Here is an 18,815-nt window from a genome sequence, read left to right as displayed (position 1 = left end):
CATAATTTTCCCTTTGTTCCCCTTATCATAGCTGAGGCAAGACCTGAACATTTAATTAAGACTTTGAAGTCTTAGAGGTCCCAAAGGGGAAACTAGCAGAGCAGGGGCCCAAGCAACAACTGCATATGGCTTTTCTCCAGGGCCCAAAGCCTTCCCCTGCCCTCTCTCCTGGCTGGCATCCATATGGCAGGCAACATCTTGGTATTCACCACCCAGTGGGACAAGCCTGATCATCTGCCCTCCTCAAAGGCCAGACCCAAGCCAAAAGAGAAATTCCCACTCCCACCTAAGACTCACCTTCCCAGATCCAGCTCTCTCTTCACTAGACTATTAGCACTGGAATGCTCACCTTCTTCCCTTAGTAGTCCCAATATGTTGACTGGTCAGATAAATGCTGAGCATTGACACAGTAGTTCTGCCCCATAGGTGCATGGGTGCCATTTCACAGCAGGGTCAACCTGGGACACGCACACACACACACACACACACACACACACACCTCCACACTACTGGCAAAGCTCAAGTTCTAAATTTTATGCTTCATCCATAGCAAAGACTAAGACTTCCACAAGACTGGGAAATCTCATTCTGTAACATCCCCTGCTACAGAAATTACTAAAAGCAGGTTTCACATACTCCCCTTTATAGGAAAATAATAGGCTCTAGAATATCACATCATCAGTCACCCACTTCATCATCTCTGAGAGCACTGAGGGTTGCAGAGAAGTGATCCCTGCCCACAGGCTAAGCCAAGAGCAGCAAGCCACTCCATTCCCCAGCATACAAATATCTGGGGCGAACTCAATGCCCACATCTCAGTAATGCTGTCACCTGCTCTGTTCAATTACAAGTTGTGTGGTCATAATTAGGCCTTTATTTTTCTTGCCATTTTCAGTGATGAAATGGAAGTTATTCGTGGCTCTGCAATCCCCCTCCCACTCCAGAAGAGACACGGACCAGCAGTTATGCCAAGATCCAGGCCCATTTGGGTCTGATCCTTTACTCCAACCCCACAGAGTAGCAACCCCTCCCCACCAGGAAGCAGGAAACAAGATCCAGCCTCTGTCACAGCCCTTCTCCTCTCTGTCTGCTTTGCAGCTTCTGTGAGCTCCCTGGTGAGACTCATGACAGGGTCCTCTCTGCCTCCACTCATGCAGAGCCCCAAACATAGTACACATTCAGTAAGTGCCTATTATACACAATAGATTGGCCTTCTAATTTTATTTGAGGTATGGGTAATTCAGAGCTGTCCGTTCTGTCATCCATTCATTCATCTATTTATTGAGGATCTATTTCATGTCAGGTACTTACTAATTCACAGGCTGGAGAGATTGCTAAGAGAGAAAGAATAGGGTGAAGAGTCCTGCCTAGACTGAGCCTTGAGGTGCTCTAACATCTATGGGTTGCATATAGAAGACTCAAAACAGAGCAGCCAGAAAGGCAAGAAAAGAACCAGGAAAGTAAGGGATGATGGAAACCAAGAAAGGATAGTTTCAACGTGGCATGTGTGGCAAGCAATGCTGAACAGGTGTCCATGGACTTACATTATGGAGGGCATTGGTGATCTGAATGAGAACCATCTCAGTGGCGGGATGGCGACAAAAGCTATGTTGGAGTGAGTAGGAAACAGTGATTGCACAACATGCCTTTAAGAATTTACTATAAGAGTGGAGGGGAGGAGTAGGGTGGTAGGTTGTAAGGTTCAGGAAGATTTTTCTTTAAGCTAGGAACAGCTGGGTTATTAGAGATTTAGCTAAGGAACCAAGAGGTAGTAGCCAAGAGAGGCCATATCTGGCCAAAAGCCTCACTCCTCAGTAATGAAGCCAAAGGACCAGGAGGTTGGCAAGTGTCAGCAGTGAAGAAGAGGTAAAGGTGGGCTACATAAATGACACAAGCTTCAGAGGAGGAAGGGTTTTGCAAGCTGCAGTAGGAGCAAAGTTCTGGAAGATACAATGGGAAAAGAGAAGGACCCCAAGCCTGTCCCTTTGACCTGGGGTACCTGGGGTGGGGGAGAATAGCAGCCACTGAGTTTGTAGTTCTTTGTTTGTTTGTTTTTGTGAGAGAGAGCGAGAGAGAGAGTGCTGCATGAGCAAGGGAGGGGCAGAGAGAGAGGGAGGGAGAGAGAATCCCAAGCAAGCTCTGCACTAATAGTGTGGAACCCAATGTAGTGCTTGACCCCACAAACCCTGAGATCATGACCTGAGCTGAAATCAAGAGTTGGACGCTTGATTGATTGTGCCACCTAGGGGCTCTGAGTTTGCAGTTCTTGAACTCATGCTATGCAGGCACTATGGGAACACAATGTTAAATGAGACATGGCCCCTTCCTCAAAGAGTTCACTGTCTAGCAGAGAAGAGAAGCACACATGAAATGCTAGAACTCAGACTGACTACAAAGGCTGTGGGAGGAAAGAGGAAATGAGCAATGTGGTATGATGTGATTAGGGAGATCTCCCTGGAGGAAGTGGGGCTTAAGAAAAATGGATCACTCCAGACTATTTGGATTTAGACAGCCAAGAGAAGGGATGGGAAAGACTTTGCAAATGGAGCACCCGCAAGGACAAAGTGCCTGATGACTTCAGAGGGGTGAGAAAGATAACAAGGACTTGAATCGAGGCATTGAGGTAGAATCAACTAAGGATAAGATTTTGAAAGGAGTAAGGACAGGACTTGGCTTCTCTCTGGATGTGGAGTGTGAGCAAGACAAGAGAGACAGGCTTTAGAAAGCCATCTGTGGAGAGCACAGCCTCTCTAGATGCATTGTGTATGTTGGCCAGTAAGGCCCTGATATGCCATCTCTTGTTTTCTCAGAACAAGTACCAGGGCTTTGTCTTTGACGTTGTGACCAGACAAGCTTTTGACATCATCATCATGGTCCTCATCTGCCTCAATATGATCACCATGATGGTGGAGACTGATGACCAGAGTGAAGAAAAGACAAAAATCCTCAATAAAGTCAACCAGTTCTTTGTGGCTGTCTTCACGGGAGAGTGTGTCATGAAGGTGTTCGCCTTACGGCATTACTACTTCACCAATGGCTGGAATGTGTTTGACTTCATTGTCGTGGTCCTCTCCATTGGGAGTAAGTGGGCTCACAGCTGGCGGGGAAGCCCAGCCTCTGCTTGGGGTTGTTTGGGTTGTTGTTTTCAAAACCAAGAGGGCAACCAACACATTTGTCCAATACCTATTACGTGTTAGAGAGCCCAGTATTTGCTGCTTTCCAAGAGCAGCAGGTTTAAAATGCCTCTGGGCCTCTCGGTGAAATGGAGAGTTTCCATCGGCCTTCTCCATGCAGTCATGAAGGGTTTTTAGGCACCTACTGTGTGCATAGCCCATTTGGCTGAGCTTTGGGGGCTGTTAGGGATAATCACTCCTCCAGAGAAAATAAGATGATGGAGTTTCCCTTACCTTGATGGCCTTCAAAGTGAAGAATGGGTGGTGTGATGTGAGGAGAGTCATAAAATACTTTCTGGAAAAGGAGGTGGTTGCCAGAAGAGTGGGAAATACTAAGAGTGTTCAAAGGAGATTTTTTTTTTTAAGTTATTTTTAAAAAAAATTTTTTTTCAACGTTTTTTTATTTATTTTTGGGACAGAGAGAAACAGAGCATGAACGGGGGAGGGGCAGAGAGAGAGGGAGACACAGAATCGGAAACAGGCTCCAGGCTCCGAGCCATCAGCCCAGAGCCTGACGCGGGGCTCGTTATATGAGAGCTTTATTTCAAAATGAAATTTCTTATAAAACAGTGATTGTCCAGGGACGTCTGGTGGCTCAGTCGGTTGAGCGTCTGACTTTGGCTCAGGTCATGATCTCACAGTTCGTGAGTTCGAGCCCTGCATCGGGCTCTGTGCTGATGGCTCAGAGCCTGGAGCCTGCTTCGGATTCTGTGTCTCCCTCTCTCTCGGCCCTTCCCCCACTTGTGCTCTGTCTCTCTCTGTCTCTCAAAAATAAATAAATGTAAAAAACAAAAATTTTAAACAATGATTGTCCAACCCTAATAATTTAAAAATCAGGAAACATTTATTCAGTGCTACTGTATAGTGTAGAAACTGCCTGTACAAAGGAGATTCTTAAGTCAAGGATCTAGAATTAAATCTCTATAAAACTGTCCACTTAGGGAATTTGAGTGATAGAAAAATCAAAGGATCAATGCCAAGAGATCAATGCTCTTAGGGCCTAGTGTGGGTGTTGAATGATAGGCCCAGTTTTGGGGGACCAATGAGTGTTCAGAGAAAATTAATAAAGTCAGAAGCTAAAGTGGGGAATGGAGCCACCATAGCTGGGTACTTGCTGACATCTGAGGACTGGGATGCATTCCTTGGATCTTCACAATAGCTCTCTGGAGTGTTCTTATCCTCATCTTGGAATTTAAAATTGAGCCTCACAGATTAAGAAAGTGATACAAGGTCACACAGTTTGTAAAGGGCAGAGCTGAATTTAGTCCAGGCTAATGTTCTTCTTCTTCTTTTTTTTTTTTTTTTAATGTTTATTTATTTTTGAGAGACAGAGCACAAGTGGGGGAGGGGCAGAGAGAGAAGGAGACACAGAATCTGAAGCAGGATCCAGGCTCTGAGCTGTCAGCACAGAGCCAAAGGAACCTACGAACCGCGAGATCATGACCTGAGTCGAAGTCAGTCACTTAACCGACTGAGCCACCCAAGCGCCCCAGACCAGGCTAATGTTCTTCTAATGAACTAGCTGCTTTCCAACAATAACCGAGAGAGTGTTCCTTGCCTGCTTGTGGTTTAAGGCAAAGTTTGGCTCTACAAAGGCCAAATCCCACGCGCCAGCTTTACTTTGCATTATAAATATATCCTGACCTGTTATATCATAACTTGCTTACTTTTCATGTCATGGCATAGCTGTGGATTTCATTTTCTGTTGATTTACCATCAAAAGCTAACAGCATCTAAATACAACTTGGCAGCATTTAATCAATCTCCCCACCCAGGTGCTGAAACACAGCCTTGGGTTGTGTTTATTTGTTGGTGAGTTTACATTTATTTTTGTGTTTTGCTTTGTTTTCCTGCTGCTGGTGGTTTTTGTGGGAGGTTTGTTTTGTTTGTTTGCTTTCCCAAAGTGAGAGATTTTAAAGGCCATTTTGATTTTATAATAGAGAAAAGAGCTTGCTTATGTGGGTTCCCATATCAATTCTATAGAAATAAATATACTCAAAGTACTCCAATCTATGATGGGGACACCTTAACTGCTAGTTCCTATGACCCACACCGCAACACCATCCACTGGTTAGAAATAAGTCATAGAGGCAGCTAGAAAACTAGTGAAAGAACCCACCTCTTCACCCCCCTGCCCTCCCTCTCTCCCTTTCTTCCTTCCCACCAGCAAGACATGTATTGAGTACCTAATTGCTACAAGTATGAAGACTCATTATCCCTTGAAGTACATGTAAACTGGTTGGCTGGCAGAATCTTAGTAGATTATATAGAAACATAATGTACCCCACACTGTAGAAAAATATCCCAGTTAAATTGACTTTAAGAGAGGGGCTTTCATAAAGATTTTATAATATAATATTATAATTGCTTCTTGAATCTCTTCCCATTTCCTTCCTCCTTCCAACACAATACTGTGACCACCCATATTCGTATGAAAAAAGGCAAGTAGGAGACGAAGGTCAAGGGAACCCTGGCAAAGAGAGAGAGAGCTGGCCACCACACTCCTCACCATTTGTCCTAAGAGGTTTCAAATCCTGTCTGACCTAAAGGCCTCGCCTAATCTTTGGTGGGCCCTGTGTCCCACAAATCTTCAAATTAGATATCATATAGGGAGACATATACATTCTTCACCTTTCCAACTTTGTTTGTAGTTGGGGGTGGGAGGGCTGTAACTGACCCTAAACAAGCCTATCTGCAGGCCCTAACATAGAGTTCAAACACAGCTGGAAATGAAAGAAACAAATACAAGCCATTATGTAGACAGCTGGCCATTCAAAGCCATTCTGCTTTAGCTGTCAGCAAGTTGCCCGACTCCTCAGGCCCCCCTTGTAATTAACACCAGGCTCTGTACAATTATCCACAGGACCATGTGCCAGGAACTAAGTCAATCTTCCCAGTAGGAGATGGGGAAATGAATCACAAGGGACCCTGACCTTCACAGAGCACAGGACAAGGGTGGAGGAAAAGGCATGTCCCAAGGCTGAATTCTCAAGGAAGAGTAGGACCTGTGTCATAGACAGAAATGGACAAGGACTGTGTGTATGTGGAATATGGTGCCATCACTTCCAGCTAGGCTTCAGAAGGTAGGGCTTTGACCATGGAGGTTGACTATGAGGAAGACATTCCAGATGGAAGGAAAGAAAGATAAGAACATGGTGGGAAGGATGGGATTTATTTCAGAGACAAACGATTTATGCAGTGAGCATGTACAGAGCCCCTACATTATGCCAATCACCATGTAATGCTCAGAGGGCCCAGAGTACTTGATTACAGATCCTCACATGGAGGTCCATACAGAGCAGAGACGGGAGAGTGTGACTGCGGCCAGCTTTGTCAAGGCTCATGCTTGTAAGTACTAATTAGATCATTTTCATCTCTTCTAAAGGCCTGGTGTTTTCTGCGATTCTGACGTCACTCGAAAATTACTTCTCCCCAACACTATTCCGAGTCATCCGCCTGGCCCGAATCGGCCGCATCCTCAGGCTGATCCGAGCGGCCAAGGGGATCCGCACGCTGCTCTTTGCCCTCATGATGTCCCTGCCTGCCCTCTTCAACATAGGGCTGCTGCTCTTCCTCGTCATGTTCATCTACTCCATCTTCGGCATGGCCAGCTTCCCCCATGTAAGGTGGGAGGCTGGCATCGACGACATGTTCAACTTCCAGACCTTCGCCAACAGCATGCTGTGCCTCTTCCAGATCACCACGTCGGCCGGCTGGGACGGCCTCCTCAGCCCCATCCTCAACACAGGGCCCCCCTACTGCGACCCCAATCTGCCCAACAGCAACGGCTCCCGGGGGAACTGTGGGAGCCCGGCCGTGGGCATCCTCTTCTTCACCACCTACATCATCATCTCCTTTCTCATTGTGGTCAACATGTACATCGCAGTGATTCTGGAGAACTTCAATGTGGCCACACAGGAGAGCAGTGAACCTCTGAGTGAGGATGACTTTGACATGTTTTATGAGACCTGGGAGAAGTTTGACCCGGAAGCCACTCAGTTTATTACCTTTTCTGCCCTCTCGGACTTTGCAGACACCCTCTCTGGCCCCCTGCGAATCCCAAAACCCAATCAGAATAGATTAATCCAGATGGACCTGCCCTTGGTCCCTGGAGATAAGATCCACTGTTTGGACATTCTTTTTGCCTTCACTAAGAATGTTCTGGGAGAATCTGGGGAGTTGGATTCTCTGAAGGCAAACATTGAAGAGAAGTTTATGGCAACTAATGTTTCAAAAGCATCTTATGAACCAATAGCAACCACCCTCCGGTGGAAGCAAGAAGACATTTCGGCTACTGTCATTCAAAAGGCCTATCGGAGCTATGTGCTGCACCGCTCCAAGACAATCTCCAGCCCTCCAGGTGTGCCCAGGGCTGAGGAGGAGGCTGTGTCACCCCCAGATGAAGCCTTTGTTGGATTCATGGCAAATGAAAACTGTGCCCTCCCAGACAAATCTGAAAGTGTGTCTGCTGTATCTTTCCCACCATCCTATGACAGTGTCACTAGAGGCCTTAGTGATCAAGTCAACATGAGCACATCCAGCTCAATGCAGAATGAAGATGAAGCTACCAGTAAGAAAGCAACTGCCCCTGGGCCCTAGTGAGGACACTCTAGCATGGACATAACCAGTTCTGATGTGACCTTCTGCTCTGTGATAACTCTTTCCCACTACAGGTGGCACCCAGCTACCCCCTCATCAATGCATGCCACCGGTCAGTGTCAGAACCGGGAAGAGAACACAATTGGCACCCACCTTTGCAGAAGCCTTCATATGCCCACAGGAGTCAGAAGCCTAGAGCATCTCCACTGTGACTACCCTTTTGAATTTCAATGTCAGATGATGTATTCTCTTACTTTCCAGAAAATGTCCCTGGTCCTCTTATTTTCATTGTGACCAGAGCTTACATCTACTGTGACAAACTTCTCAGGACCAGAACTTCCAAAGATCTATGGCAAGGATGTTGCTGAAGGTCCAAGGTAGTCCTCTGTGAAACACCACGTAGGGATTGGCAATCTTATTTAGGATTCTGCATGACTGCATGTTGAGAATTGCCAGACAATTGTTCCTGCCCAGGGTAACATCTGTGGTCTATGTCACGAAAGGCCTTTGAGATATCCATTAAAATTAATATTTTTAAAGGTATATCAAGGCCAATGTTATATCTTAAAGCATCATTTTAAAAAATTGTATGATACTGACATTTGTCATAAATCACTTCTTCACTTTCAGGTTTCCTGATACTATTTTGCAGTTTGAGCTTGAGTCTGGATGGGGCAGGAAGTAGCACTGTCCTGAAAGTTTGTTCTAATCCTAAGTACTCCACCAACTGCCATGCCACCTGCACCACACTCTTTCCCCTCTGAACCTGCCTCTTGTAATATTGGTGGGAGGCAGGAGACAAAATGGACACTCTCTATAACCCTTGCATTTCCTGTTATAGAACTCAGTCGTGCTCTGTTCCAATTTAGACGAGGAAAACACTCTCTCCTGAAGCTGCCAATGGTCAGACTTTCCTGCTGTGTGGCTAAAGAGGCAGCTTTTGGATACATTCCAGAACCAGTTTCACATCTCATAAGCAGACCTTAAGAAGGAAAGTTTTCACATTTCCCTTGGGCCAAGTTTCCATTATTAGTATAATCAAAAGAAAAGGGACATTTTGAAAAAGATGAACTGAGAGATAAAAGGTATGGTCAATATTTTCTTAAATTCATCCTACAAATGTGATTAAGTAACTATTCTATGACAGGCATGCTCTAAATACAAGCAATAATGGGAACTAAGCCCCAAACAACTCATTGGACTTAAGCAGTGAGTGAAGAAAGGGTTGTCAGAAGATAATATTCAGCCCAAAGAATGTGGCGGGTCTTAAGATGAAGGAGAGCAAAGAGTTCATGTGACAACATAGGGTATAAAGGATCTTAATGACAGCCATGATCTTCTATTAGCCCTTGGGACATTTCCTGCCACAATAACAAGGAACAGGTAAATTTGCTGATATATATATTTAATCACGTCTTAAGACTTCCCATTTATACAATTACAAAGCCTAGAGACTAGTCCGCCATACATGCCTCATGGATACAGATTTTCTGAAACCTTGATCTCCTTTCTCTGTCACTGTTGGCCCATCAGAGGCCAAAGTGGCTTTCAAGATGCTTGTTGGGGGTTTGTCAGCACCCACAGATGGAGGTTAATATGGTGATGATGGAATACCTGAGGGCATGGGCTATCCCAGGACAAATCAGATGTTCTCTGGATGCGTGATTTGTATCTTAAGGATGAGTTCAACAAAATGGCTCTTCCTCCCTGGTTTCTCTGAACCAGGGAGCACAGATGTTGATGGTGCCACTTCTTCAACATCTAAATCCCATGAATTTAATTAAATGCCATCTAAGACAGCTGGATAGACAGAGAACTTGGGGAATGGCTTGTTTTTATATGTTATGTGGAAGAATGAAATGTACCCAATCATCAGACTAGTTTTATTAAGTAGATGATATTATTCTCAAAGATATTCCTGATCCATTTTTTGCCCCAGGTTGTGACTTGAGTTGTTCCCTCCCTACCCCTGAAAAAGATATGTTGAAGTTCTAAGCCATGGTACCTGCAAATGTGACCTTATTTGGAAATAGAGTCTTTGTAGATGCAATAATAGTGGATTTAAATGGGCCCTAATCCAGTGATGAATATCTCTAAAACATGAAGGAAATTTGAACATAGACACACAGAGAGGAGAATGCCATGTGAAAACACACACACACACACACACACACACACACACACACAAGCTTTGTGAAGACAGAGGCAGAAATTAGAGTGGTGTGGCTGCGAGCAAGGAATGCCAAGTATTGCTGGAAACCACCAAAAACTAGGAAAGGACAAAGAAGGATTCTTCTCTAGAACCTTCAGAGACAGCATAGACCCATCAATATTCTGGCCTCCAGAACTGGGAGAGAATACGTGCCTGTTATTTTAAGCCACCTAGTTTGTGGTACTTTGTTACAGCAGCCCTAGCAAACTAACACACCCCACCTTTTTTCTATACAGATGCATTTCCCAAATTATTATGGGAACCACTGGAAAAGTAATTCAATATACACAGCTTGCATTGCACAGAGTTTTCAGAAATCTATTCACTAAAAACACAAGCTTACTGATTAGAACCATATCTCGCCAGGAGTGGCCGCACGGCTCCCCAGGTTCCCGGGCCGCCGGCCATTTAAGCGCGGCCCACCATGTCAGCTCTGTGGCAGCCTGGAGGCTCGGCACCCGGGAGTCATGCTTGCTTCGCAGAGGCGCTAGCTGGCCAGGGACCTGAGTCTAGAAGCAAGACTTCTTCCATCTACTGCTTGTCAAATGGTAGACTGGACATTCGGAAAGCCTGCAATGAGGGGTTTGCTCTTTAGACCTTGGGAGAAAGAAATAATACCTTGCAGAAAAGTACAATATTAGGCTCCAAAGATGGCCAACGAACCCTTTTACCCAGATTATTTTAAGTTGAACTGGAGGGGACGTGGGGAGGCTTCAGGAAGAGGTCTTACCTACTGTCTTCAGGGACAGATAGGTATCTGTGGCAGGTTATGTTCATCTGAGACTTCGGGGATTGCCTGGTGTCACTAAGCGTCTGCTGGTGCTGGAGGTGGCTGTCTGCCTTCTTGCCGTGTCTAACGAAGTAGAAACAAGCACAACTAATGGTCAGCCTGACCAACAGGCTGCACCAAAAGCACCATCGAAGAAGGGAAAAAAAGGCTCTGAAAAGACAGATGAGCATCCTTTGGCCAGATTCAAAGGTGATGGTGTAAAATACAAGGCCAAGCTGATTGGCATTGATGATGTGCATGATGCAAGAGGGGATAAAATGAGCCAAGATTCTATGATGAAACTAAAGGGAATGGCGGCAGCTGGTTGGTCTCAAGGACAACACAAACAAAGGATCTGGGTCAACATTTCCCTTTCTGGGATAAAAATAATTGATGAGAACAACTGGGGTAATAGAGCATGAACACCCAGTAAATAAAATTTCTTTCGTTGCCCGTGATGTGACAGACAACCAGGCGTTTGGTTATGTGTGTGGAGGAGAAGGCCAGCATCAGTTTTTTTGTCATAAAAACAGGACAACAGGCTGAGCCATTAGTTGTTGATCTTAAAGACCTCTTTCAAGTTATCTACAATGTAAAGAAAAAGGAAGAAGAAAAGAAAAAGATGGAAGAAGCCAACAAGGCACTAGAGAACAGGAGTGAGACCCTACTGACCCTTGATGACCAAGCTAACAAACTAAAATTGGGTGTTGACCAGATGGATTTGTTTGGGGACATGTCTACACCTCCTGACCTAAATAGTCCAGCAGAAAACAAAGATATCCTGTTAGTGGATCTAAACTCTGAAATCGACACCAAGCAGAATTCTTTAAGAGAAAATCCATTCTTAACAAATGGCATTACCTCCTGCTCTCTTCCTCGACCAAAGCCTCAGGCAGCTTTCTTGCCTGAAAATGCCTTTTCTGCCAATCTCAACTTCTTTCCCACCCCTAATCCTGATCCTTTCCATGACGATCCTTTTGCACAGCCAGACCCATCGACACCCTCTTCATTTGATTCTCTCAAATCTTCAGATCAGAAGAAAGAGAATTTGAGTAGTTTGTCTACTCCACTGAGTAACAGGCCCCTGAATGGGGATGTTAACTACTTTGGTCAGCAGTTTGACCAAATCTCTAACCTGACTGGCAAACAGGAAGCTCAGGCAGGCCTGTGGCCCTTTTCAAGTACACAAACACAGCCAGCAGTGAGAACTCAAAATGGGATATCTGAAAGAGAACAGAACGGCTTCCATGTCAAATCCTCCCCAAAGCCTTTTGTGGGAAGCCCTCCCAAAGGACTGTCCATACCGAATGGCGTAAACAGGTCTTGGAAAGCTCTGTCCAGTCCTCACCACATGACCCTATAGCCATTATCCCACTTCCACAAAGTACCAAACCAGGACTAACCAGTACCAGCAGAAGGACTGCTAAGTCTCCAGCAAAAGACTTGCTTGCATCAGACATCTTTACCCCTCCCATCTCAGAACTTCCCAGCCAGACATCACCTACAGGACAATCTGCAACCCTACAGACCAACCCTCTGGATCTCTTTAAAACAAATGCTTCTACCCCAGTGGGACCCCTTGCGGGTTTAGGTGGTATACCAGTTAGCGCCCCCCGCCCCCCGCCCCAGGCAGGACCATGGAATCCAACATCTTTAGTCTTCAATCAGTCCGTGTCAGTGGTACCGGGAGCCACGATGAGTGGTCAGCCTTCAGGATTCAGTCAGCCAGTTGTTTTTACCAAAAGCCCAGCTGTTCCAAGTTGGAAGTAGCCTTCATCTTTGCAGCTTTAACTCCCCCTCCAGGCCCTGCTGTTTGGGGCCCATCAGCCTCTGTGGCACCCAATACTTGGTCATCAACAAGCCCTTTGGGGAACCCTTTCCAGAGCAATATTTTTCCAACTTCTACTATGTCTGCCCTGTCCCCTCCTATGCTCTCCTCTCTCCTGGTCACTCCTCCTCAACCACCTCCCAGAACTGGCCCTCCAAAGGACACCTCCAGTGATGCCTTCACTGCCTTGGACCCACTTGGGGATAAAGAAGTCAAAGAAGTGAAAGAAATGTTTAAGGACTTTCAACTTCGGCAGCCACCTGCTGTGCCTGCAAGGAAGGGAGAGCAGACTTCCTCCGGGACCTCAAGTGCCTTCTCCAGTTATTTTAAGAGCAAAGTTGGCATTCCTCAGGAGAATGCAGACCATGATGACTTTGATGCTAATCAACTGTTGAAAAAGACCAATGAACCACCAAAGCCAGTTCCCAGACAGGATTCCCTGCCAGTTACCAAATCTGCTGACAATGCATTTGAGAACCCTTTCTCTAAAGATTCTTTCAGTTCATCGCAAACCTCTATGGCTTCTCAACCCACATCTCCTGATGTATATAGGGATCCTTTTGGAAATCCTTTTGCCTAACTTCTGAACTTGATATGCTGACTCTCCAGAGGAAGAAAAATTTTGGCCTTTTTGCTAATAGCCAGACACCTTGACCTCTGTTCTTGTTCCAGCTTTGACATATTAGCTGTTGCTTTATTTCTTTCTGTCTCTTCCACTTGTAAAATGTCTTTCACTTTCTGTTTAGATTAAAGCTAAACTGAATCTATGGCTTTAAATAAATAAAGACTCTAAATTCTCTTTAAAAAAAAACCCACAAGCTTAGTCCTTGAAAATTTCACTAGATCTACTTGAAAGTTCAGCCGGTGGTCCAATTACAAGGTTAAGCGAATCTTAGAGGTCCAGGGCAGATGGAAAATCAGAGCTGAAGGGAAACAAGAAACAGAACAGCAGTGTTGACTGTATAAATATCTGAAACCTTAAAATATGCCTCCACTATAAACACTACCTTGACTTTCTAATCCATTAAACAGTGTAACACAGAGACATACGTGGCCAAGAACATTCAAGAACATCCAGCCAACACAGATGAGAAGATGTAAGCAGAGCCTTGGTATGCTAGAGCGTTTGCCTTAAGACAAAGGTGAAGTCACTTTCCCAAGCACTGGGGATGTAAAATTAGTCAGACACATCCTCAGCCTGGAGCTGAACACAGGCTGAGGTTTAATAAAAAATAAAAAATAAAAAATAAAGCAATCCCAAGATTTCCAACAGTGACAGGCTAGTAAAAGTTTGTATTATTATTAAACTTTGCTAAGTTAAGAATTCATGAATTAATTACTAGGATTGCCGCTAGCAGAATAGAAACAAAGTATATTCCAAATGAGGATGGGGGATATAAGCTAATAAATAATTAGACAATCAAAAAAGTAAGATAGGGTGGAAGATATAAGAGAAACATAGAACAAGAGGAACAAGTAGAAAAGACAGAGTAATGTAGTATATTTGAAAACAAATATATCAACAGTTGTATTAAATGTAAATGGACTATGTGCTCCAAAAAAATCAGCAAAGATTGTAACACAGAATTTTTAAATGCCAATAAACAATGTTTATAGAAAGACAAAATTAAAGCCTAAGGTTATCAAAAAGATAAAAATAAAAAGAGGGAAAAGATATACCACGGAACTATTAATCAAGTAGCTGCAAAGTTCATGGTTTTTTCCAAGTATTTAGGGAACATTTACAGAAATAGTCATTATAACTAGACATAGGGGTGCCTGGGTGGCTCAGTCAGTTAAGCACCCGACTTCAGCTCAGGTCATGATCTCACAGTTCGTGAGTTAGAGCCCCCCATAAGGCTCTGTGCTGACAGCTCAGAGTCTGGAGCCTGCTTTGGATTCTGTCTCTCTCTCTCTCTCTCTGCCTCCCCCCCACTCACACTCTGTCTCTCTCTCCCTCAAAAATAAATAAACATTTTTTAAAAATTAAAAAAATAACTACACATAGAATAATATTTTGAAAGTTTTCAAGACACTAGACGTATATAATATGTTTTCTGACCACACTTTGATTTAGCTGAGAATCAAAAACAAAAGGAAACAGACCAAAGCATATGTGGATATTTAATATATGACAAAGATAGCATAACATAGCAGAGAGAAAAAGATGACCTTCCTACAAATGGCATTAGGACAATTGTATTTTCATGAGACATGAAACAAAATTGGACCCCAACCTAAGACTGTATTTTTTTAATGTGTTTTTTTTTTAATTTATTTTTGAGAGAGAGAGAGACAGCGTGCGAGCTAGGGAGGAGCAGAAAGAGGGAGACACAGAATCCAAAGCAGGCTCCAGGCTCTGAGCTATAAGCACAAAGCCCGAAGGGGGCTTGAACTCACAAACAGCAAGATCATGACCTGAACCAAAGTCAGACATTCAACTGACTGAGCCACTCAGGTGCCCCTAAGACTGTATTTAAAAATTAATTTCAGGTATACCCAAATGTGAAAGGCAAATCTATAAAACTTTTAGAAGATAATGAAAATATCTATATGACCATGGAATAAAGAAAAGACTGATATGTTTGACTACATTAAAATTTTGGACATCAGGTCAATAGATATTAACAAAGTGAGAAGGCTGGGGCACCTGACTGGCTTAGTGGGAAGAGCATGCAACTCTTAATCTTAGGGTCAAGAGTTCAAGCCCCACATTGGGTGTAGAGATTACTTAAATAAAAAACTTTTTTAAAAAGAGCAAAAAAGCAAATTATAGAGTGGAAAAAATATTTAAAACACTTAGATCCAATAAAAATCTAATATTCAGAGGAGGCTTTCATTAATTTCTAAAAATCAATACAAAATAGACAACAACCATAGAAAACTGGCAAGAGACTTAAAAAGGTACTTCACGAAAAAAGAAATCTGAATAACTGAGAAACATTAAGGTGCACAACCTAATTAGTAATCAGGGAAATGCAAATTAAAACCATAGCAAAATACCATTTATCAGACCTGCCAAGCTTTTAGAGTCTAACAAATATCAAGTGTTGGCAAAGATGTCAAGAAATAAGAACTGCGTCTCTAGAAAGTAATTAAATTGACACAGCCATTCTGAAAAAGTTTAACTTTGTCAGAAGAGTTGAAGATATACCTATGACTCAGGTTTTCCACCCTAAAGTCTGAAACCTAGAGAAATCTATGCACACATACTCTAGGAGACAGGTACAAGCATTTGCAACTGGGTCTTTGGCAATGTTCTAATTCATCGCCGAGGTGGCTGTCTTTTGAGTGTCGCCCTTATAACTAAGGGTTAAGATAAACATATGTATCTAATGTTCTTTTCTGTGTGTATGTTATATCTCATAATTTAAAAAAAATTAATGACTTAGCTTAGATTCTCCTCCCTCTTCACAGAAGTAATTACTATCTGCTGCTCCGAATCGTGGTGTTTCTATCTTGGACTTGGATTATCTGAGCTGAGTTATAAAAGAAGGAGTAGGAGGGGCGCCTGGGTGGCGCAGTCGGTTAAGCGTCCGACTTCAGCCAGGTCACCATCTCGCGGTCCGTGAGTTCGAGCCCCGCGTCAGGCTCTGGGCTGATGGCTCAGAGCCTGGAGCCTGTTTCCGATTCTGTGTCTCCCTCTCTCTCTGCCCCGCCCCCGTTCATGCTCTGTCTCTCTCTGTCCCAAAAATAAATAAAAACGTTGAAGAAGAAAAAAAAAAAAATTAAAAAAAAAAAAAAAAGAAGGAGTAGGAGTTCAATACAGACATACCTTGTTTTATTGTGTATTACTTTATGGCCCTGCACAAATACTGTTTTTTGCAAATTGAAGATCTGTGGCAATCCTGCATCAAGCAAATCTTTTGGTGCCATTTTGCCAACAGCATTGTTATTACGTGTGTTATGGTGATCCGTGATCAGTGATCATCAATGCTACTATTGTAATTGTTTTGGGGTGCCACAAACTGTGCCCATATAAGACAGCAAACTTGATAAATGTGTGTTTTCTGACCACACCAACTGGCTACTCCCTCATCTCTCTCCCTCTCCCTGAGACACAACAATATTGAAATGAAGCCAATTAATAACACTTCAGTGGCTTCTGAGTGTCCACGTGAAAGGAGTCACACATCTCTCACCTTAATTCAAAAGCATGATTAAGCTTAGTGAGGAAGGCATGTTGAAAGTCCAAAGGCCTAAAAGCTAGGCCTCTTGCACCGAACAGTTAGCCAGGTTGTGACTGCAAAGGAAAAATTCTTAAAGGAAAAATTCTTGAAGGAAATTAAAAGTGCTATTTTGGTGAACACAGGAATGACAAGAGAGCAAAATAGCTTTGTTGCTGATATGGAGAAAGTTTTAGTGGTCTGGACAAAATATCAAAGCAGCCACAACATTCCCTCCGGCCAAAGCCTCGTCCAGAGCAAGGTCCTAACTCTCCTCAATTCTAGGAAGGCTGAGAGAGGTGAGGAAGTCGCAGAAAGAAAGTTTGAAGCCAGCAAGGGTTCGTTCATGAGGTTTAAGGACTGAAGCTACCTGCATAACATCAAAGTACAAAGTGAAGCAGCAAGTGCTGCCTTAGAAGCCGCAACAAGGAATCCAGAAGATCGGGCTGAGATACTTAATGAAGGTGGCTACGCTAAATAACAGATTTTCAGTGTAGGCAAAACAGCCTTCTCCCAGAAAAAGAGGCCTTTTAGTACTTTCATGGCAAGAGAAGAGAAGTCAGTGCCTGGCTTCAAGGGACCGAGTGACTCTTGTTAGAGGCGAATGCAGCTGGTGATGTAAAGTTGAAACCAATGCTTATTTACCATCCAAAAATGCTAGGGCCCTTAAGAATGATGCTCGATCTACTCTGCCTGTGCTCTGTAAATGGAACGGGAAGCTTGGGTGACAGCACATGTACTTACAACACGGCTTACTGAATATCTGAAGCCCACTGTTGAGACATACTGCCAAGAAAAAAAGATCCCTTTCGAAATATTACTGCTCCAATGACAATGCACCTAGTCACCCAAGAGCTCTGATGGACATGTACAAGGAGATTAATGTTGTCTTCATGCCTGCTAACACAATATCCATTCTTCAGCCCATGGGCCAAAGAGTGATTTCATCTTTCAAGCCTTATTATTTAAGAAATATATTTCAGTGCACCTGGGTGGCTCAACTGGTTGAGCGTCCGGCTTCAGCTCAGGTCATGGTCTCACGGTTCACGAGTTCAAGCCCCACATCGGGTTTGCTGCTGTCAGCACAGAGACTGTTTCAGATCCTCTGTCCCCCTCCCTCAACGCCTCCCCCCACTCACTTAAAAAAGAAAAAAAAAGGGGGCGCCTGGGTGGCTCAGTCGGTTAAGCGGCCGACTTCGGCTCAGGTCATGATCTCGCGGTCCATGAGTTCGAGCCCTGCATCGGGCTCTGTGCTGACAGCTCAGAGCCTGGAGCCTGTTTCAGATTCTGTGTCTCCCTCTCTCTGACCCTCCCCCATTCATGCTCTGTCTCTCTCTGTCTCAAAAATAAATAAACGTTAAAAAAAATTAAAAGAAAAAAAAAAGAAATACATTTTGTAAGGCTATATAGCTGCCATAGACAGTGATTCCTGTGATGGATCTGGGCAAAGTAAATTTAAAACCTTCTGGAAAGGATTTACCACTCTAGATGTCATTAAGAACATTTGTGATTCATGAGAGGAGGTCAAAACATCAACATTAACAGGAATGTTGATTCCTGGAAGAAGTTGATTCCAACCCTCATGATTGACTTTGAGGAAGATGTACCAGCAGATGTGGTGGACATAGCAAGAGAACTAGAATTAGAAGTTGAGCCTGAAGACAGAGTGAAATTGCTGCAATTTCATGGTACAACTTGAATGAGTGAAGAGTTGCTTGTTATGGATGAGCAACGAAAGTGGTTTCTTGAGATGGAATCTACTCCTGGTGAAGATGCTGTGAAGATTGTTGAAATGACAGCAAAGGATTTAGAATATTACATTAACTTAGTTGACAAAGCAGCAGTAAGGTTCAAGAACACTGACTCCAATTTTGAAAGAAATTCCACTGTGGATAAAATGCTATCAAAAGTATTGCATGCTGGGAATGCAAGCTGGTGCAGCTGCTCTGGAAAACAGTATGGAAGTTCCACAAAAAAACTAAAAATAGAACCACCCTGCGACCCAGCAATTGCACTACTAGGTATTTATCCACAGGATCCAGGTGTGCTGTTTTGAAGGGACACAGGC

General features: G+C 43.8%; 1 protein-coding gene and 1 pseudogene across 1 annotated transcript in view; both read left to right on the top strand.

The window, feature by feature from the left end:
* The window catches only part of SCN10A (sodium voltage-gated channel alpha subunit 10), a 95,271-nt gene extending 86,956 nt beyond the window's left edge, over positions 1-8,315 (top strand). Inside the window, exons 26-27 of the mRNA XM_086720477.1 lie at positions 2,811-3,081; positions 6,559-8,315. Of these exons, the coding sequence (XP_086576603.1) occupies positions 2,811-3,081; positions 6,559-7,772 (1,485 nt within the window). The 3' untranslated portion in view covers positions 7,773-8,315. The remainder of the gene's footprint in view (positions 1-2,810; positions 3,082-6,558) is intronic.
* Positions 8,316-10,850: 2,535 nt separating this feature from the next.
* On the top strand, positions 10,851-13,375 carry LOC112850071 (disabled homolog 2 pseudogene; annotated as a pseudogene).
* Positions 13,376-18,815: the final 5,440 nt, after the last annotated feature.

Source organism: Puma concolor, chromosome C2 (assembly GCF_028749965.1).
Source record: "Puma concolor isolate L17-30 chromosome C2, mPumCon1.1.hap2, whole genome shotgun sequence".
In the NCBI taxonomy this organism is placed as follows: Eukaryota; Metazoa; Chordata; class Mammalia; order Carnivora; family Felidae; genus Puma; species Puma concolor.
This window is presented reverse-complemented; position numbering and strand designations above follow the sequence as displayed.